Below are 17,020 nucleotides of genomic sequence, written 5' to 3'. Positions count from 1 at the left end.
TCTGTGTGTATCTCAATATGTGCAAAAGCAATATTGAATGAAAACAAAGCATGTCGCAGCATGAAAGCAGATATGTAAACTAGAAAAACCACAGAAAGAAATTCTGTAGCTTTTTTACAGAAACATAAATATAGTTTAGGTATAAAAATATGGATAGGAGAGTATTTACCAAATTCCCGGTAGTGGCTGTCTTTCGGGCGGAAGGTGACTTGGACTGGGAAGGGTGATCAAGGGGGTTTCAACTTTATCTGTACTGCTCTTTTCTCTTATTCAAAAATATCTGAAGCATGTGAAAAGGTGGCTAATTTATTACTTATTAGGGAAATGTAAATTAAAGCCACAGTAAGGAGGAGGGGAAGGAGGAGAAGAAGGAGGAGGAGAAGAAAAATCCTAGTAAGATACCAGTACACACTCACCAGAATGGCTAATGAGTCTAACACATCATATGTTGGCACAAATATGGAGCAGCTGGAACTCTTAGACATTGGCGGGAGTGTATATTCATTCACGCACTTTGGAAAACGGTTTGGCAGTATCTATGAAAGTGAAACATATGCCTATCCCGTGATTCTGAAATTCTTTCCCTAGATAGAAACCCAAGAGAAGTGAGTATACATGTGCACCAAAATAAATGTACAAGGATGTTCATAGCAGCTTTATTTATATTAGCCAATGACTAATCAAACCAATTTGGTTATTCTACTTCTAGATATAGATGTTAGAGAGTCTTAATCATGTACCCAAGAAGACAGGTGCAAGAATATTCATTGCAACACTATTTACAACAGCAACAACAACAACAACAACAACAACAAAATAACAACTCAAATGTCCACCCTCAGGAGGATGCATTAATACTGCAATAACATAGATGAATCTCATAGACATTATGTTAAGCAGAAGAAGCCAGGCGTAAATGAATACATGCAATGTAGTTTTGTTTTAAGGAGTTCTACAATAGGCAAAACTAATTCCTACTGACAGGATTCGGAATAAGGGTTCCTTATGGGGTGCTACGGATTAGAAAATAGCATAGGGACCCTTCTGAGGTGATGATATATTACATCTTCATCTGAATGGTAATTACACAGGTGTTGACACAAGTAAACATTATTAAACTGTACACTCAAGATTTGTGTACTTTGTTGTATGTTTAAGTTATGTCTCAAAAATATCGGAAGCAAGCATGACTAAATGTTAACATATGCTAATTCTTGGTGGTGGGTACACACAGTATTACTCAATCTCTACGTTTTCCTATATATTAAAATATATTTATAATTCGGAAAAAGAGAGGGCACTAGTCCTTTGGAGTCCAGTGACACTCATCCCAGAGGTGGTGACACTCCATTTGAGTCCGGGCCCCTTGCCCAGCCATGTCCCCAGTGTATGGGCAGGTTCCCTTACAGTGGGGTGCAGCTGATAGCAGCCAACCAATCTTTCCTGGGTAGAGAGCTTCTTCATTTGTTTGGTAAATCATAGCGGCTGTTAAAGATGGGACTGTTGTGTAGGCTCCTCTGAAGATCAGCTCGACTGATTCTTTACCTGACAGGGGCCCTGAGCCATCATGCAAGAGCTGGGTTGGATATCTACTTCCCTGCACCCCAGCTCTGGCCAGAGGGACAGCTGCATTTGAAAGTAGCCCCATGGCCTCAGCTCCCAGATTGGCTGCTGGTCTGTTAGCTCAGGGCATCACCAGTGGGTACCAGGGGCAGGTCGAAGAGAATGAGGGATGGAGAGAGAGAAAAAAAGAATGTAAAAGGGGATAAAGAAAAAGGGAAGGAAAAGACAAAATGAAAGCTGCAGATGCCTTGCCGTGTTGCTTCCAGGACCTGGGTTCTCTGCTTGCTTTCTTTCTCCTCTTGGCTGCCCAGCTGTCCACCTTGCAGGAACTCAGAGCTTCCCCCTGTGGAAGGAGGAGGGGGTAGTGAGGCCGAAAGTGTCTCTCAAACAACACAGACCTGTCTTTCTACCACTAAGTGACTGACCAGCTACTTACCCTCTCTGCGTCTCAGTTTTCCCGCTGGCAAAACAGGGGCAATAATTTCACCGCTCAGGGCTGCTGCCAGGAGCTGGAAACCGCGCGCACCAAGTCCTGACGCCTCAGAGGCCCTCGACCAGCGGCGTAAGATTCCTCCTTCCCTCTGAGTCTGTGGGTCAGAGCCCTCGCAGCGCTGCCGGACAGAACTTCCTGCCGTGAAGGCTGCTGAGCGCTCAAAACGTCTCTAGTGCTAAGGAGAGGTTGAGTGTTTCATTCCGTTGCATGTTAATTGCTCTACATTTAATTAGCCGTCTGCGGCGAGAGACTAGCGCTTAGCTCAGCGCAGAGTCCAGGGCAGGGACTGCCCCCGCAGGCCGCAGGGCAGGGTGGCTCGTTACTCCGTGGACACTGCAAGGCGCCCGGTTCGCGCTGCGTGGACGCAGTAGTTTCTTCCCATAATAACCCCCTTCTGGATAAAGTCAGGCTGGCGGGAGCGTCCTGGACCGTAGTTCAAGCCCCCGCGCTCCGCGGTGGGAACAGTTCAGGACTCCCCCAACTTCTGCTCCTTTCGCCCCCGACCGTCTCCACTCCGCCCGCCCACCATCTCGGAAGTCCCCTTGGGGACAATGCGGAGGGGACCTCCGCGTCCCCGACACCCAATTGGGCCACGGCCGCGGGCTCCTTCGTCCCTCGCCGCCAGCCAGGGAGGCTCTGCATGCCCACGTCCACTGCACAGCCGAGGAAACTGCGACTCGCGGAGGTGCCCGGCACGCGGCGGGAAGCAGCGGAGCTCGCGCCCAGCAGTCAGCTCTGGTGACGCCGAGGACACCGCGTGGGCCGGGTTGTCAGGGCGCGCGGGCGACAGGCAGGTAAATATTTGGGGCTGTAACCCGGGCTTCGGCGACTCCTCGTCACTGCGGTTCCAGGGAGGGCGCGTGGCGCGGGCGGTGCCTGGGGGCAGGGGCCTCCTCGGAGGGCGGTGGAGACAGACCCGTCGCCTCGGCTCCGCAGCCCCGCCCCGGCCCCGCCTCCGCCCGGCCGCCAGCGGCTATAAGATGTAGGAGCCGGAGCCGGCCGGAGGGCTGGCGCGGATCTTGCTGGGAGCGGCGCGGCGGGAGCGCAGCGCCGAAGGGACTGGCAGGGCGGGAGTGTGCGGGACAGCGAGCCCCGGAATAGCCCAGGCTGCCACCTCGCAGGACCCAAGGCCACGCACGCCGGGCCCCGCTGAGCCGCCTCATGAAGCCGCCCGCGGCGCAGGGCAGTCCCGCGGCCGCCGCGGCCGCAGGTGAGTGCGGGGTCCGGGGTCCCCTTAAAGTCCCGGCTCTGCAGATGGCGGGTGAGAAAGGAGGCGCCCCCTGTCGTCCCTTTACACCCGCCACCCTTCCATCCTCCCAGGCGGGACCCTGTCCCCTGTCGTCCAGCGCGGGCGGCTGCAGCCTCCTTCCCGGCCCGGGCTGGCCCCCATGTCCCACCTTCCCGCCACCACCAGCTCCGCGCGCGCCCGGGGTTGGGGCGAGCGTGGGGAGGAGTCTGGCCGCGCCAAGTCGCTGTGTGACCCTGGGCCTGGCGGAGGCTCCGTTTTCTTGTCTGTAAAACGGACTTGGTAATAGAACGCACTTCGGGGATAGTGGAGAAGATTACCAGGTAACAGCGACTGCGTGGCTGTCACTTGGCAGAGGCGCCAAGTGTCAGTTATCTTCGGGAACTGTGGAGGCCCCTCCTGGCCCTGGGAGGTGGTCTCGCTGCCCCCCTGACTTCCGTGCACTGAGTCCCCGGCCCTGCCCGCAGCCCCGGCCCTGGACTCGGCGGCCGCGGAGGACCTGTCGGACGCGCTGTGCGAGTTTGACGCAGTGCTGGCCGACTTCGCGTCGCCCTTCCACGAGCGCCACTTCCACTACGAGGAGCACCTGGAGCGCATGAAGCGGCGCAGCAGCGCCAGCGTCAGCGACAGCAGCGGCTTCAGCGACTCGGAGAGTAAGTGCGGCCCCCGCTAGGATGGCGCCGGGATCTCCCAGTTCCCAGCACCTGGCCCGCGAAGGTTGCGGCCTCAGTTTTCTTATCTGTAAACTGAGGAATGGTGTCCAGGAACCTAGTCCTGAAGCTCAAAGCAGTAGGCCGAGCAGTGGCGGGGCCCCTGACGATAATCACGGGAGGGGTCGCTGGAGGGCAGGTTGGTCCACCTGCCGTCCACAGGTGTGTCACCAGGCAGGCGAGTTTAAGCAGCTTGTCCCGACTGAGCCAGACAGGACTCCCTGGACCTGCACCAGGCCTCTCCACAGTTTCCCTCCTCTTCTCCTTTCCCGTGCCTCTCCCCTCTCCCCTGTAACTTTGCAGATGTGGAATAGGTGCCAGTGGAATGAGGGGGCACAGTGGGGACATGGGAGGGCGCTGAACGGAACTATTCATGAAACCAGGAAAGGTTTCCTAAGCCCAAACGGCTGTTCCTGGGATTTATGAAGTAACTGTTTGCATTTTCTTCTGGCCCTGAGCGCTCAGACTTGTTGCTCCATCGCATGCAGTTATGAAAATCTTTGGCACTGCTGAGTTCAAGTATTTTTCAGCCAGGTCCTCCACCGGGCTGGAGGGGGAGCCAGAGAGCACAGGGGCATGAAGGTGCTTCCTGGTGACCTTTCTCACAATGGAGACTACCCCAGGGTCTCTTTGTCCTGAACAACTTTGTCAACAACGCAACAACAACACAACAACACAACAACACAACAACAACAACACAACAACAACAACACAACAACACAACAACAACAACAACACAACAACACAACAACACCACAACAACACAACAACAACACAACAACACAACAACACAACAACAACAACAAAGAGACAGCTTTTCCCAGGAGCTCACATGTCCTGGGAGGATTCAAACAGCAAATTAGGTGCCTTTTTAGTATTACATGATTGTTGGTTTCAAATCCAGAATTACTTATTGTTTTTCAAAGTGCAAAGTCAATTTTAAACTCTTCTGTGTTATTCTTCAACCTTTAATCCCTAGATGGGTTACAGGCATGAATGTCACTCCTTTTGCTGCCCTTGACTCAGGACGTGAAAGTAATGGCCTTTCCTTGTGATTCTCTTATTTTGAAACCTGGAACTCTTCCTTGTTCCTGGGCTAAGATTCGGGGCTAGACTTGAATGTGAGCTGCTCTTCTGCAAAGGGATAAATGCGCTCACCACCCTGGTCAGGGTTTGACTCAGAAAGCTGAGTTCCAGCTTGAGTTTCCTTGGCAGCATTGCCAGAGAGTTAGACCAAGCTGCAGCTTTTGAGGTGAAAGGGGATGGAAGAAAGTACTGTTACTTTTCCACTTAGAATTTTTGGACTTTGTTCCTAATGAACAGGTTCATTTTTAGTTTCAAAGCGAAGTGTTTACATTCTGGAAATTTGTCTCAATTCCTAAGGCCAAACTTAAATATGTCTCCTTTTACTGGGGCATGGAGCAAGTTATTCATCAAATACAGATTCTCCCATGGAAAAGAAAGCTGGGACAGTGTGTCACTGCAGCTCTGTGGCAAAGAACAGCTCCTTTCTAAGCAACAGCTTCACTCCGCTAGAATAGGTCTAAGAGTGCCCATTCATGGCTGATTGCAGCTTCCACTGAGTGGGATTTCAGATCTAGGATCTGTTTTCAGATGCCTTAAAGAGAAGGCATAGAAACACATTCTTAACAGTTGCAGGGGAGATAGTTGGGATAGTTTGTAGTTTTACTTAGGTTATATGTGTCTATTTTGTTTTCTGCTTTTGTTGTTAACTGACTAACCCGTAGTTTGGTGGTTAGAGAAGTGATGAGAAGAATATAAAGAAAGCTCAGATGACATTTGTCTTTGCTTTAAATGTGTAGTTTTTCTCTCACAAGGCTGGTTAGAAATATTGTTGGCAGAAGCTGTGTGTATCTAAATGGTAATTTCTTAAGGAAGCATAATACGTGTATCTTAATTGCTGCCAAGAATTGAGCACAGACATTTGTTACACTCGTTTGTCTGTTTAATGATTTTCTGTGGGAGAGAATGCTTAAGAGAGGTAGATACTACTGAAATTTAGCTCATGAAGAGGGAGACAAACCAGAATAATGATAATAACAGCAGGTCACTTTTAGCAAATCCTTGCTATGAGGATGATGATGATTTATTAGCTAGAATGGGAACCATGTCTTCACGAATAGACTGAAGTCCTTTTGAGCCCAGATCACATGCCTGTTTGTCAATGATGGCTGTTTGTGAAGGTGTCTCTCTGAGGCGGTGGTCATCTGGCAGGGTGAGTGGAGCCCAGTTTGAGCCTTGTCAAAACCCTGGATGATGAGTGGGATTTAGTTTCTCCAGCTGTGAAATTGAAAGGATGCTATTTAATAGTGCTATTAGGTAGAAAATATTTGCTCTGTTGAATGCTTTCAAAATATCATTACAATGTACGTGCTGTGCTATACCACATAGATACATTGGAGCCAGTGTCTCGCATGAAAATATTTTGGATGAAGCTTTAAACCAATGTTACCTCTGTTTTTTTGCTCTAGTTTTTACAGCTCTGTCTGAAGGTGCACCAGCCTTACAAGGAAGATCAAACAGTAATCGTGTTCTTTGAAGAATACTTCTTCCTTCTCATTAAAAAAAAAAAATTTAGGTTGCTTGCACCCAAAGGCAAAAAATAGCCATTCCCTCTACTGAAAGAAACAAGTTACTCAGATAGGAAAGAAGAACAGATATTTAATAAGGAAATACTCCTTCCCATTCCCACTTTGAGGGAGGCCTCTTAAGACGTGAAGAGGACCAAAATAACAATTACAGTATAACTTCACATGGGTGGGGGGTGTGTGGAATTCAAATGTAGTTGATCAAAATCAAGTTGTTACTTTCCTTTAGACTTGATTCCAACATGTAAAAAAATCAGGCGCTTTAGTGGGAGTAAATTTTAACTTCAGCAGTGAAAGGGTAATGCAATTAAGAGTTAGGGTAGTGTTTCTCAAACCTCATCCTCAGAGGTGCTTTAGAAATTGACTACCTTTGGTTTGAATTTATTTTTAGAAATATGTCTTCTTTTCAATATTTTTAAGACTGTAAAAGGTACACCATGATTTCTCAAATGTGTTAAATGAAATTTTAACTCATTATGTTTCAAGTTTTAACCAGTGTGTTGACTTTATAAGACATTTATGATATTAACTTAAACTTTAAAAGGTGGTATGCACTTATATCTTTAATGTATTGGGGTTTCACGTATTTTTCCTTTGAAGGGGGAAGTGTTTTGCTGCTCAATAAAAAAGGTCTGAAGTCTACTGTGTATGCTAGGGTTATTATGATATTGTAGGACCATTTAGGGAATGAGGAACTGGCTTCCTTAGCATCAGCAAGACTTAGAACACCTGCATATCTTTGCCTAGACTATTCTGGCCTGGCCCTGGGAGAGGGGACCTTGTGGGCCCTGAAGAACCAGCATGACAGTTGGCTGATGTGGCTTAGAAGTCACTGAGGCTAGAACCTGAACTTGTTCAAGCTATGAGAGAATAAGGCCAGTGAGGAGCTTTCAGGGTTCCCTGGTACTCTGTTAGCAATTCCACATGGGTGACAGGTCTTGTGATGCTTGGCAAGGCATATAGAGGGACGGCGCGGTCCCAGAAAGGGAGCTGGGACAACGGTGGAGTAGCTGAGGAAAGAGGCTCTTCCTTATTTTGCCCCACTTTGGCGAGGCTATCAGAATTTCGATTTTCGGGAGGAGAATTCAACCCACACCCCCAGCCATTCCCTGTGGCAAAAGGGAGGCAGGTCCAAAGCTTGCTTTTTCTCAGTTAATTACTATAGTTTGCTTGCTTTAAACGTGTGGGAGTGTGGGATCGTTCTATATTTACAGGAGCCTTGGGCAAGGTTTACTGTCTGTGGTTTTACTTCCCTCTGGAGCAGCACGTTGACATGCGCTAACCCTAAATTACCTTTCTCCCAACCCCCCAAGCTAAAAAAACACACCTACCTTTTAAACAAGCCTCTATTTTGCAGCAGAGTTTCTCCAACTCTGTTAGTTGTATATTTCATATGCTTTTCTTTCTTTTGATGGTGCCTTAGAAAACGTGGTCCCAGAATTTCAGGTTCCTGGCTTCAGTACACTGAGTGGATTTGCCAGGGATGTTTCTAATGGGAATTTGAGATACACGTGAGATGGTGCTTCAGAGCTGATTGAAACCAATGTTGTAAGGCCCTCAAATATCCAGCCTTACCACCTGCCAGGGTTCCCCAAATCATCACTGTTCTAGGTCTCTCAAGCCTCTATTAATAGCAGCACCTGATACCCACGCGGGGCAATGATATATGAATATGTGATCAGCCAGCAACACATTGCTGTCATTTAATCAGACTAACTGGCTATTATTTTTGCAAGGAATAGAGTTCCAGGGGAGGGAAAAGAACGGGATGTGAGGCCTTGCCTACCTTGAAATCTGTCTAGGCGCCTTGCGTGAGATTTTGCCCATTGTATGTTCTTAATAAAACTCTGTGGAAAGAAATTTTATTGGTTAAGGGTAAAGAGAAGTCTAGAGCTTGGGGTGCCTCTATGTTGAGGGTTTGTTCTTGGGAGGTTTGTTCTAGGATGCCACCGAAGAGAAAGTTCTCTTAAGAATTTTACTGCTCTCTCTCAAGAAGAGGGAGAATCTTGATTCTGTTTATTCTCTGCGATTACCTTTTCTGTCTCAGGAGTGCTATTCTTCACTTTGCTGGGAACTTTAGAATTAAATCATTAAAACCACAGGCATTATACACAGATTATTAGGTTATTCTTTTAACAAGGAAGAAACGGAGTGACTCATACAGGGTCATGCAGTTTTCATGTGGCCTCTAGACACCCACTTGACGGTGGCATAGACGCTAGATGCCCACTCGCCAGTGGTGTAGCTTTGGGGCCTTGAGGGCTCTCTTATTTTCTGTGCCATACATGACGTGTAGATATCATCACAGGGTGCGCCTCAGCTGCAGCAGGTTTGGCTCAAGGATGCTGGCGGTCGGCTTCCTCTTGATGGTTGAAGGTTAAACATTTCAGAACTTGGAGTTGGGTCTGTTCCAGATTGTACACCTCATGGAAAGGGAGTGAAGTCATGGTGTGGCAATGAGCCGGGGCGTGAGCTAATGTGTGTGTGTGTCGGCGGGGTGGGGGGGGTGTGGGCAGGGCGGGGGCGGGCAGGAGGAAGTGAGCGTAGCTATGCTGCCATCCATGCCTCCGTGTGCGTGTGTTTCTATATAAATAGATATTATAACTAGTACTTTTCCCCCTCTTCCTCCCTCACTGTGGGAGTGGCTGTCAGTTTTGTCTGTATATATTCTCAGTCTGGGAAAAACACTCACGTCAAGAAGGCATTTAGCCTGTGAACCTAAAGGATCAGAGGACAGCCCTGGCAATATTCCGGATCTACGGCTCATTCTCTACAGATTCTCTCCAGGCCCCATGAGTTATGCTGAGTTTTTCCTGAATCTTTGCTGGATTCCTTTTTTCCCCTGCTACCATCCTCTTTTGTGATGGCCTCTCCATATCTAGATTGTTCCTTCTCCCACCATTCAACAGTGTTTGGCCTCCTCGCCTGTGAAGTGAAAAAATTGTGGTGTCTTTCTCCCCCTGCAGAGGAGTGTAAGTGGATGGAAACTTGCTGGAGAGTTAGGGCAGAAGCGAGCTGAAGTTCAAAGTCAGGGGAGGGCCTGTGGTGCACGCCGGGTGGGTGGAGTGAGCGGTGGCGTGTGGAAAGTTGCTCTCCTAGGCCAGCTGCTTGTGGGAGATAGAGAGTGGAGGTGTGGTCCCTGCCATCTGGGCCAGCCAGTCTCTGGGCCAGGGATGGGGGTGAAGCTCTCAGGTATCCTTCAGAGCCACAGATAACGTGCCAAGGGCCTCGTATTTTCTGGCTTGGAGTCTAAGCACGAGGTCTGCCTCCTCAGGACCCTCTGTGGTTTTCTCGCCCCTAAATCTTGCCTCATCTTCTCCCCATGAGTTTCTCAGGCTGTATTTGTGGCGATTCTCCTGTGACTGCATGGTGAGAACAGTAAGGCTCCCTTGCAGGTCTGCAGTGGGTGTGGCCAGCTTCCTGTGTGTCTGGGAAAGGCCCTCCCTTGGGAGAACTGGAGAGCTCCTTTGGAGGTGGTGGGTTTGGTTGAGGGAAGCAGCAGGACGGCTTCCCGAGAAAGGTTCCACAGAGTCTAAGGGTCCTAAGAAATAGTAGCAGGAACACCACAAAAAAGTGTCCCGTGGTCAGGTACACTGGGGAAATGGGGCTGGTTTTGTTTAACCACAAGTCTTTTCAGGATGCTGGAAGTGGGCGTACCCACGGGAATGACCAAGGCTGGTTGGTGTTTCTCAGGGGTACTTGATCACACGGCCCTCGGAGGATCAGCATTCTGAGGAATGTGTTTTTGGGGAAATGTAGATATCAGGGTCCAGGGTTTTGGATCTCAGTCCATGTTCATCCTCAAAGCCCAGTGATGGTGCTGGTTTCAGGTGAGCTGGGCTGGACCTCTGAAGGAAGCAAACATTGTGAGGGTTGCTCTCAAGGGTCTTCCGGGCATGTTTGGAAACGTGGACAAGATGGCAGTGTCAGCGCAAAAAGAGCAGGGGCAGGTGGGCCCCTGGGCAGGAGAGGGTCGGGGGAAAGGGAGCCAGGAGAGGCACCTGAGAAGCTGTGGCAGCCTCTTAGGGACAAAGCTGAATTTTCCCGAGACCAGAAACCTCTTCTTCCAAAAACCCTGATCCTTTTGGTACTGGGCCTATCTCTTGTCACTTAAGCAAATTCTTTTCAGTTAACGGGACCGAAGAGAGACGTTTTTGCCTCCTCCTGAGCTGGAGGTAATTGGCTTGAAGTGGAAGAATCCCAAGGAAGCAGGGACCTGGTCAGGCCCCCATCATTCCCCTGCCCTCTCACACCTGAAGAGCCACTTCTCTGCTCCAACTGTGGCTGGCTTTGTGTTTTGTTTTAACCAGGAAGGCTGTTCCCCGTGACCTCAGGGGCCACATCCTGCTTCTGCTGCCTGCCTTGCCTTTGCACCCTTTGAGTCAGTGCTGCTCAGCCAGCAGCACCTTTCTGAGTCACAGCCACACAACTGGGCCAACTGTGGGTTGGTTTCCTTCTCCGTAGCAGGACTTAGAGAATCTCAGAGCTAGAAGTGCCTTTAAGGATTATTTAGTCCACCTTCCCTTTCTGTTGATAAGTAAGCTAGGCCCAGAGATACCATCTTGTTCAAAGGCACCCTAGTACTTAGTAGTTGACTGGATGGTGCCCTTGACTCCCAGCTCAGCCTTGAACTTCTGGGGCCTCATCTTGCTGTCGTTCAAGTCTTTGAAGGTAGGAGCATAGAGGGAGCCATGACGTCACTCCAAGTGTCTAATAGATGAACTTCCAGGAGATGTCTTTATCTTTGACCTTCTGGCTTATCTGAAGAGTACAGACTGTTAGGAAAACCTCTCTTAAGTAAAAGAGAGGATTATTAAATTATAGGATAGCAAGACAGCAAAGATCTCTCTTGAGCAGGGAAAGAGGATTAAGTCATGGAATACCGGATGTTTGTATTTTAGGAGGCTCAGAGGGCAGAAGGAACATATTTCACATGAGATGATTCCTTTTGCCTCAAATCCTTACCCTCTCACCCCCACCATCAACCAAGCACTGGTCATGATGATCCTATCACCCCCTTCCTGTATTAGGGAAGCAAGGGCCTTTGGTGTACTTGATTGGACACACACACACTCTCACACACACACTCACACTCTCACACTCACACACTTTCACATGCACACACTCTCACACACTCATGCACGTGCGCGCACACAGACACACACACTCTCACACTTTCACACTCATACACTCACACACTCTCACACGCTCTCATGCACACTTACACACTCACACTCACTCTCATGCACTCACACGCATACTCACAGACATACACTCACACACTCTCACATGCACACACTCTCACACTCTCACACTCTCACTCTCACACACTGTCTCACACAGACTCTCTCATACACCCTCACTCACACACACTCTTTCATGCACACTTACACCATACTTTCACACACAAACACACACACACAAACACACTCCCCTGTCTCGAATCATTTTGGGGGCATAAACATAAAACCTGGAAATCAACCTGTTTTCTTTTCTTTCTTTTTTTTTTTTTTTTGAGACAGAGTCTCACTCTGTCGCCCAGGCTGGAGTGCGGTGGTGATCTTACCTCCACCTTCCGGGTTCAAGCGAGTCTCCTGCCTGAACCTCCTGAGTAGCTGGGGCTGCAGGCGCACACCTCCATGCCTGGCTGATTTTTGTATTTTTAGTAGAGAGGGGTTGGCCAGGCTGGTCTTGAACTCCTGATCTCTGGTGATCCACCTGCTTCAGTCTTCCAAAGTGTTGAGATTACAGTCGTGAGCCACCACGCCTGGCTGTTTTCTTTACTATAGATTTGCAGTTTTGGCTTATTTTGAAGACAAATTGTTGGTTATCAATAGACTATAAAGTGATAAGTCTATAGTCTCATGAGTACTATTTCTAATGAGTATATTTTCCTTCCTGAAAGGTGCAGATTCACTTTATAGGAACAGCTTCAGCTTCAGTGATGAAAAACTGAATTCCCCAACAGACTCTACCCCAGCTCTTCTCTCTCCTGCTGTCGCTCCTCAGAAAGGTAAGGTCATTAGTTGGAATTGGAGTTTTTTGCTTTTTTATTCCTCTCCCCTTCTCCATCCCTTCTCTGTCCCTTTTATCCCTAAACGATCTTTCTCAAATGTACAAAACAGATAGGTAAGACTAATGTCTTAATACTGTAGAGTATAAAGTGGAATTTTTTTATTTCTCAGGATTTTAATCAGTGTGAACGTGAAATCAGATAATTTGGGGCAGAAAACCTGACGTCACAGGGAGAAAGAAAACTTGGAGACTAGACTGTTCTCTCTCATGTGATGTAATCAAGACTGTGCAAATGACAGTGTTTCTTAGGAGTCTCCTCCCAGACTTGCTGGTTCTAGAATTTAAAACTCAGCAGTTTGCCTTTGCAGATAGTAGGATTCTTTTTATTGCGTTAATTATTTAACCAATGGTTTCAGATGACCAATTTAGCAATTCAATGGAGTTGTCATTATGAGATAAGCTATGGTCTAACATGATTTAAAATAGCAGCTCCAGCCTGTGTCTACTGTGGTATTAATAGACCTAAAATGTCTTTAAAGATGCATGAGCAGTTTCTTATTTTTTGGAACTGGTAAAATGTCTCCAGCCAGAGAGCTGAATGTTCTATTACATTGGACAAGTGCCTTTTTGAAAACAAAAGGAGTTTTTTTCCTTAAGAAAAGTTATACTTGCTGAAAATAGTTGCAGAATGCAATAAAAATGGAACATAGTTAAAAAGAAATGACAATTCCATCACTCTTTTCACTTTGGCAATAAGACAGGACTTCGCTCTTTTTTCAAAAGAGGCACTTTAAAATTCCCTTCTCAACATAGCAACGTTAGCACCCACTGGGAATTCTGCCACTATCCAGCTCTCAGTCTGTAATGGATCTGTTGAATTCAGAGACAGAGCAGTCTAGAAAGTGGCTTAAAACATGCTCAGATTTGTTACCTGATCCTCAAGAGGTAGGAATTAAAGAGGCGGAAGAAAGCCCCTAGTGGCAAATTGACTTAAAAAGCTAAGAACAATTAGCATTTGTAGCAGTGTTAATTAATAAAACTATCCAGTACTGCATTTCAGGGAAGGCGTGAATGATGTGTTGAACTCTACAGAAATAAAGTCAGCTGTATGAAAAAAATCTGTATATCTCAGGCTCTAGAGATAACCAAATCAGAATGAGGACTCGTTACCTTGTGTGGGCACCTGGAGGGGATGAGGCTGTGCTGGAACCAGAAGCCTCATGGTGCCTTCCCGGTACCATTTTGATAAGAAACAGTGAACTCTTCGTTCATTTCATACTGGAGGGACTCTGAGGGCTGCAGCGTTGCCTTGGGGGGATGGCACAAGCATGAATGCATCAGAAGGCTAGTGCCGCGGGAATGACACAGTCTAGGTGTCCGCTCTGCACGGTGCTATGCTTACTGAATTTTTTGACTAATAATTCATATTCTACACAATACAAAAACCAAACTCTTTTTATCTTCTCTTCCTGCTCCTTACTCTCCTGCAAACATTTAAGACAGTGAAGGAAGATTCCTCTTCCAGGTGATGGAGAAGTGGGGTGGGATGGTTGGAGAGGGTGGTGATGAACTAAAAAACAAAGAAACACTGAGGCTAGTCTTCAGAATCAGTTTCTGAGTTTACTGTATCAAAACACTGGAGCACACACTTAGGATTGGCCCAGGACACTCTTCAATAAAGTCTCTGAAGATAAGGAGGTGGATGTAAAATAGAAATAATCCATTCTATAACCCTGGACGTTCCAACATCCTGGAAAACTCAATATGAAGTCATCAGCTGTCTTTGTTATGGAAACTGAACTCTCTCTCTCCCCCCGCCCCACCGTTTCACAGCCAAATTAGGAGACACAAAAGAGCTAGAAGACTTCATTGCTGATCTTGACAGAACTTTAGCAAGTAAGTACATGTCTGATATTAAAAACAAAAGAACAAAAAACTAACAGACACTTCTGATAAAGTGTTGTAATGTTAACCAGCTTGCCCTGGGGCAGAAAGTTGCATCCTAAGCCTTCTTTAGGTTTAGAAACGGGACCTTAGGCCGGATGTGGTGACTCACGCCTGTAATCCCAGCACTTTGGGAGGCCAAGGCGGGTGGATCACCTGAGGTCAGGAGTTCAAGGCCAGCCTGGCCAACATGGTGAAACCCCGTCTCTGCTAAAAAACACAAAAGTTAGCTGGGTATGGTGGCACGTGCCTGTAGTCCCAGCTACTCGGGAGGCTGAGGCAGGAGAATCGCTTGAACCCGGGAGGCAGAGGTTGCAGTGAGCTGAGATTGCACCACTGCACTCCAGCCTGGTGACAGAGCGAGACTCTCAGAAAAAAAATAAGAAGAAGAAATAAAATAAAAATAAAATAATAATAATAATAATAATAATACACAGGACTGTAGTGGCTAGGAATGAAATTCTGGGATAAGCTTGTGTTAAAGTAGACCATGTGCGTTTCCAAACAGTGAGAACAGGGCACCAGCAAACAATGGCATTTTGTTTGAGAAATGGAGAGTGAGCAAGACTGGAGCATTACCATCATGATGGCCTGTCAGGCTTTTCAGAGAAGAAATGAACTGATTAACCACAAGTACATTACTCCAACAAGCCAAAAGGGTTCCATCCCATGAGCCAGGGTAATTTTCCAGGTTAGATCCAGGGTTTGGGTGAAATCTAACTTTAAGAGGTGGGTGCCAAAAGAGAGAATTGGCTTGGGGGGCCTTTCATCAGAGACCCACGCCAGTGACTGAAAGACCTGGATTAGGTATGCATACTTGCAAGCATCCTATTTGGGAATTACACTAATCGTTACCCATTTTGTGTGACCACAAATGTTGAGAACTGAAGACATCAAATTATAACTGCACTAGAGGGGCCCAGAAGAAGGGAGCCTCACAATCTATCTACACACTCCATTTCCAAAGGATAAGATTGCAAGAGCCAGGAGGACCAACTCTAGCTTCTGGGATGGAAGGTTCAGCAACTCTGCTATGGGGGGTCCTGTTTAGTCACAGAATGGGCTGGGAGAATTTTGTCCCAGCCCCTTACTTTTCCAGTGGAAGGGTTGATTTTCTGTGAGAAGTATTTAATGCTATTCTTTGCTAAAGAGCTGGGTAGACTCTGAAAAATTAAATCCAAAGCTGGTTATTTAAAAATAACTATGTTCTTAACACTCTTGCAGACAAACCTAAATATCAGATAGAAAGTCCTTGTATCATCTCTGTTTGCTGGAAGATTTTACTGCCTCTTTTCTTAGGTACAGCACCATCTTACATCAGAAGACCAGGGCCTGTTTTGACAGGGATTATTATCATTGTAGCATAATTTGTATTAGACCCGTGTAACAAGCCTGTCTACTTCATGGAAATTGCAGTGGGTTGCCCAGTCATTCCAGTTAATCAAACACTCATCATGTGGGAAGCCTGGCATTGAGTGTCATTCTTTGATGCTTGTCTGAGACAGTGTGATGTGGTTAAGCATAGGAACTGTAAGCCTCTGAGTGGATAACCTTACCTGTCTCTCATTTACAGGTATGTGAAACCAGAAGAAGTTCTGGGTCCTTTCATCATAAGGGAGAAGCTTCAGAAAGCTCGGAGGACCTGCTAAAATCAGCTACTAGAATCTGCTGCCAGAGGGGACGAAGACGTGCACTCAACCTTCTACCAGGCCACTCTCAGGCTCACCTTAAAATCAGCCCTTGATCCCATCTCTGGGCAATTTAGACAGTGAAACTGACTTTGTTTACCTGCCTGCAGCGTATTAGAACAGACGATCCATGCTAATATTGTATTTTCTCTTAAAACATAGCTTTCCTGTAATTTAAAGTGCTTTTATGAAAATATTTGTAATTAATTATATATAGTTGGAAATAGCAGTAAGCTTTCCCATTATATTTTTGTATACAAATAAAATTTGAACTAGAGTCTGCTTCCTTTTCTTCTTTATTTTTTAAAATATATTTCCATTCAAATAATATTCTAGTGGGAGTAACATGCTTCTTGATTCCTTCGCAAGGCCCCTGGGTGCTCTCTGATTGCACTAGACAAGAGGACAGTAAATTTAAAGTGTTCCTTTAGCTCATTCAGTGCTCTGGAAGGAAATGCTGGCAGACGGCTGCTGGGAAATTTTAATTTGAGGATTGTGATTCCATTGGAAGTTAGGTTTCTATTCTGCCTCTGCCCTCCTTCTCAGATCTTGTCACCATTGCAGGTGGCATGGACTCCTTCTCTGAATTAAGGGAAATACCAGTTGTTCTTACAATCCAGGACTTAAATACGAGGGAAAGTTGAGATAGCTGGAAGACTTGAAAATGATGGTGCTTTTCTAAGATCTGTGTGTGGAGGAAGATTGATGGTGCTGGTCTTGATGGAATGTCCAGCCAACCTCAGGTGCGAAGC

The 17,020-nt window shown here is 46.9% G+C and overlaps 1 protein-coding gene across 1 annotated transcript; it reads left to right on the top strand.

Moving 5' to 3' along the window:
* The first annotated feature begins 3,051 nt into the window (after nt 1-3,051).
* Nucleotides 3,052-16,545, top strand: LOC105491733 (regulator of cell cycle). The gene is made up of 5 exons (XM_011758389.2): nt 3,052-3,266; nt 3,770-3,955; nt 12,527-12,634; nt 14,470-14,532; nt 16,154-16,545. Exons 1-5 carry the CDS (start codon nt 3,218-3,220, stop codon nt 16,159-16,161), a joined length of 414 nt encoding a protein of 137 aa, XP_011756691.1. The 5' UTR covers nt 3,052-3,217; the 3' UTR covers nt 16,162-16,545.
* The last annotated feature ends 475 nt before the right edge of the window (nt 16,546-17,020 follow it).

The sequence above is a fragment of the Macaca nemestrina genome, chromosome 16 (genome assembly GCF_043159975.1).
Source record: "Macaca nemestrina isolate mMacNem1 chromosome 16, mMacNem.hap1, whole genome shotgun sequence".
NCBI lineage: Eukaryota > Metazoa > Chordata > Mammalia > Primates > Cercopithecidae > Macaca > Macaca nemestrina.
The sequence above is the reverse complement of the archived record's forward strand: the minus strand, read 5'-3'. Positions and strand labels throughout refer to the sequence as shown.

Excerpts from the sequence above, each read along its gene's own strand:
- LOC105491733 (XM_011758389.2), top strand. The coding sequence starts at position 3,218 with ATGAAGCCGCCCGCGGCGCAGGGCAGTCCCGCGGCCGCCGCGGCCGCA. Across the intron at positions 3,267-3,769 it reads CGCGGCCGCCGCGGCCGCAG|CCCCGGCCCTGGACTCGGCG; the intron begins GTGAGTGCGGGG and ends CCCTGCCCGCAG. Across the intron at positions 3,956-12,526 it reads CGGCTTCAGCGACTCGGAGA|GTGCAGATTCACTTTATAGG; the intron begins GTAAGTGCGGCC and ends CCTTCCTGAAAG.